The 2,620-nt window shown below is 49.8% G+C and overlaps 1 protein-coding gene across 1 annotated transcript; it reads right to left on the bottom strand.

Moving 5' to 3' along the window:
- Positions 1-224: 224 nt before the first annotated feature.
- On the bottom strand, positions 225-903 carry LOC133282489 (calretinin-like). Its single transcript, XM_061478479.1, has 3 exons — positions 852-903; positions 568-639; positions 225-341 (listed from the first exon to the last, which is right to left on the bottom strand). The coding sequence occupies exons 1-3, from the start codon at positions 900-902 to the stop codon at positions 225-227; spliced, it is 240 nt and encodes a 79-aa protein (XP_061334463.1). The 5' UTR covers position 903.
- Positions 904-2,620: the final 1,717 nt, after the last annotated feature.

The following is a 2,620-nucleotide window of genomic DNA, read 5'->3' as shown; positions in this document are numbered from 1 at the left end:
TGTAAACTCTCTTTGGTCGACCAGAAAAACCTCAAGAAAAGACCCAAGCAACTCCCCAAAATTATATAGATCATGAAACCAACCAGGAGAATGGGGTGAAATTAAGAGTTCACCCCCAAAACTTGGACCCAAGAGCTGCTGGGGGAGTGCTGCAGTGGTGGGTGCTCCTCTGTTGTGCTTGGTTTTTGGGGAGGAAGAGGTGGGTGGGGTGGGGTGGGATGGTCCTACATGAGAGGCTCACTACAGAGCACAATCTCCATTTCCTTGTGGTAGAGCTTTCCCTCATTGGACAGGTTCATGATGCTCTTCCTGTAGTTGGTGAGCTGCTGGATGCTCATCTCCTGAAAGGAAGGAGGAGAGGGGGGAGGTGGTGGGAGCTAGGGACTCCATTTCTCCCAGCGGAGCACCTCTAGGTTGGGGACATGCCCCTCTCCGTGGGTTGGCACCTGGACCAGCATCTTTCCTGGTCCCTGGGGAGCGTGGACACAGCAGGTGGGAGATGGTGCTGGGAGAGGGGAGAATGCACAGGGGGGTCTGGGGGGCACCTGGGCTCTGTCCCCCACTTACTTTCTTATTCTTCTTATACAGGTCTTTCAACAGTATGTCCAGCTCATTCTCATCAATGAAGCCGCTTCCATCCTGGATAACAAGGGAGAAACATCAGAATGGAGAAGGACATGAGCCTCACCACCCTGGGCATGGGTGCAAGGGGCACCCCCAGACCCCTTACCCAGCACTCACACCCCACATTGGAGCAAGAAATTGACCCAACTAAAACCACATGGGTTTGGGTTTTTTTTTTTTCCAAGTTGTATTTGTTTGGGGCAGTTTCTCAGGATCTGGCTCCCTACCTTGTCATAGAAGGTGAAGATGGCATTGAACTCCTCCGAGGACAGCTTCATCCCCTGAGAAGCAGCATGGGACACTGAGGTGTGAGGGAGGGGACGAGGTGTGAGCAGGGAATAGGATTTGTTTAATCTATTATTATTATTATTTTTAATTTTATTTTGCCTGAAACTTCAGAAGGCAGTTTTCTTGCAGAGGCAAAAGTCTGAAAGACAAAAGGGGCAGGATGAACGGGAAGCAACAGGGAAAAGACACTTTTTAAACCAAAATGGTTCTTGGATACGATGAGGGGTGATGGTTTTAAACTAAAAGAGGGAGATTCGGGCTGGATGTGAGGAAGAAATTTTGTACAGTGAGGGTGGTAAAATACAGGCACAAGTTGCCCAGAGAGGTGGTGGTTGCCCCATCCCTGTAGACATTCCAGGCCAGGCTGGATGTGGTTCTGTGCAACCTGATCTAATTGAAGATGTCCCTGCTCCCTGCAGGGGGTTGGACTAGATGAGCTTTGAAGTTCCCTTCCAACCCAACCCATTCTAGGACTCTTGGCTCTGAAACACGAGCAAATTAAAGAAGAAAACTTCTCCGAAGTTGGAGCAGATGTGAGTGTTTCAGGGTGTCTTTCTCTCCCCACTGCTTCCTTCTTGCCACCCATGACCTTACCGGAACATCTCCGAGAGGCCTAGCTTCCTGTTGCTGTTCATGTCGAACATCTGCAGCTGCCAGGACACAAGCAGCACCCAGTCACCCATCACCTCCTTCTCTCCCTCCCACCCACAGGGGGGTGCTGCGACCCTAGGGAGAGACTGGGGCTTTGCTTCTGCAGATGCAGGAGAGTCCCAAGATCCTTTCAATTCACTTGGGAAATAAAAATCAGAAAGAATTCTGAGCTGGGAAGAAGGACAACACCAAGAAAACCCATGGCTGGCAACAGAGTTCCCACAAGCAGGAGCTTGGACAGGTCTGATCGTTGTCTGTGGAGCAGCAGGGGGCATGGAAAATCCTCTCTGGAGAGCTATGGCTGGTCCATGCAGCAGCACCATGGAGCCTCCCTGCTATCAAAGGCACTCAAGGGGATGCAAGACATAACACTTGGGCCAAAGAGCATGGCATTGAGTGGGTATATCACATCCCCTACCACGCACCAGCCTCTGGGAAAACATAACGGTACAATGGGCTGTTAAAAACTACACTGAGAGCAATGGGTGGGGGAACTGTCCTCAGGTCACCATCGACTGGCCCTGACGTCCCTCCAATCATGACCCCAACAAAGAACGACAAAACAAGATGAGCTCAGCAGTGTCCAGAAAAGTTTGGTGTTGTCGTCAGCAGGCAAAAGTCCAACACTACACACCATCTCTCCTGCCCTGAAAGGCTGTTACAAGAGATGGAGCCTGAAATAATGGACTGGATGAATTCAGCAAACTTTATAGGAATGGACCATGGACTGAGAAATTATATCTGTGTGTGTGTGTGTGCGCGCACATGTGTGTATGAGGCAGAAAGTGATGGTATATTGAAAAATATGGGATCTGAGCATGATGGGAACAGTATGGAATAAGGGATGGATACTGTCCTGTTTCCAGCTGTAGCAGTCATTTTCCTCCTTCTTAGTAGCTGGTGCAGTGCTGTGTTTTTGACTTTCAGCCTGAGAACAACACTGATAACACTGGTGTGATTAGTTGTTGCTAAGTAATGTTTACTCCGATCAAGGACTTTTCAGTCTCATGCTCTGCCAGGGAGGAGGGGCACAGGAAGCTGGGAGGAAGCAGAGACA

Source organism: Pezoporus flaviventris, unplaced genomic scaffold (assembly GCF_033815535.1).
Source record: "Pezoporus flaviventris isolate CSIRO_AGI_PZ_B2104156 unplaced genomic scaffold, CSIRO_AGI_Pfla_v1 ptg000125l, whole genome shotgun sequence".
In the NCBI taxonomy this organism is placed as follows: domain Eukaryota; kingdom Metazoa; phylum Chordata; class Aves; order Psittaciformes; family Psittacidae; genus Pezoporus; species Pezoporus flaviventris.
The sequence above is the reverse complement of the archived record's forward strand: the minus strand, read 5'-3'. Positions and strand labels throughout refer to the sequence as shown.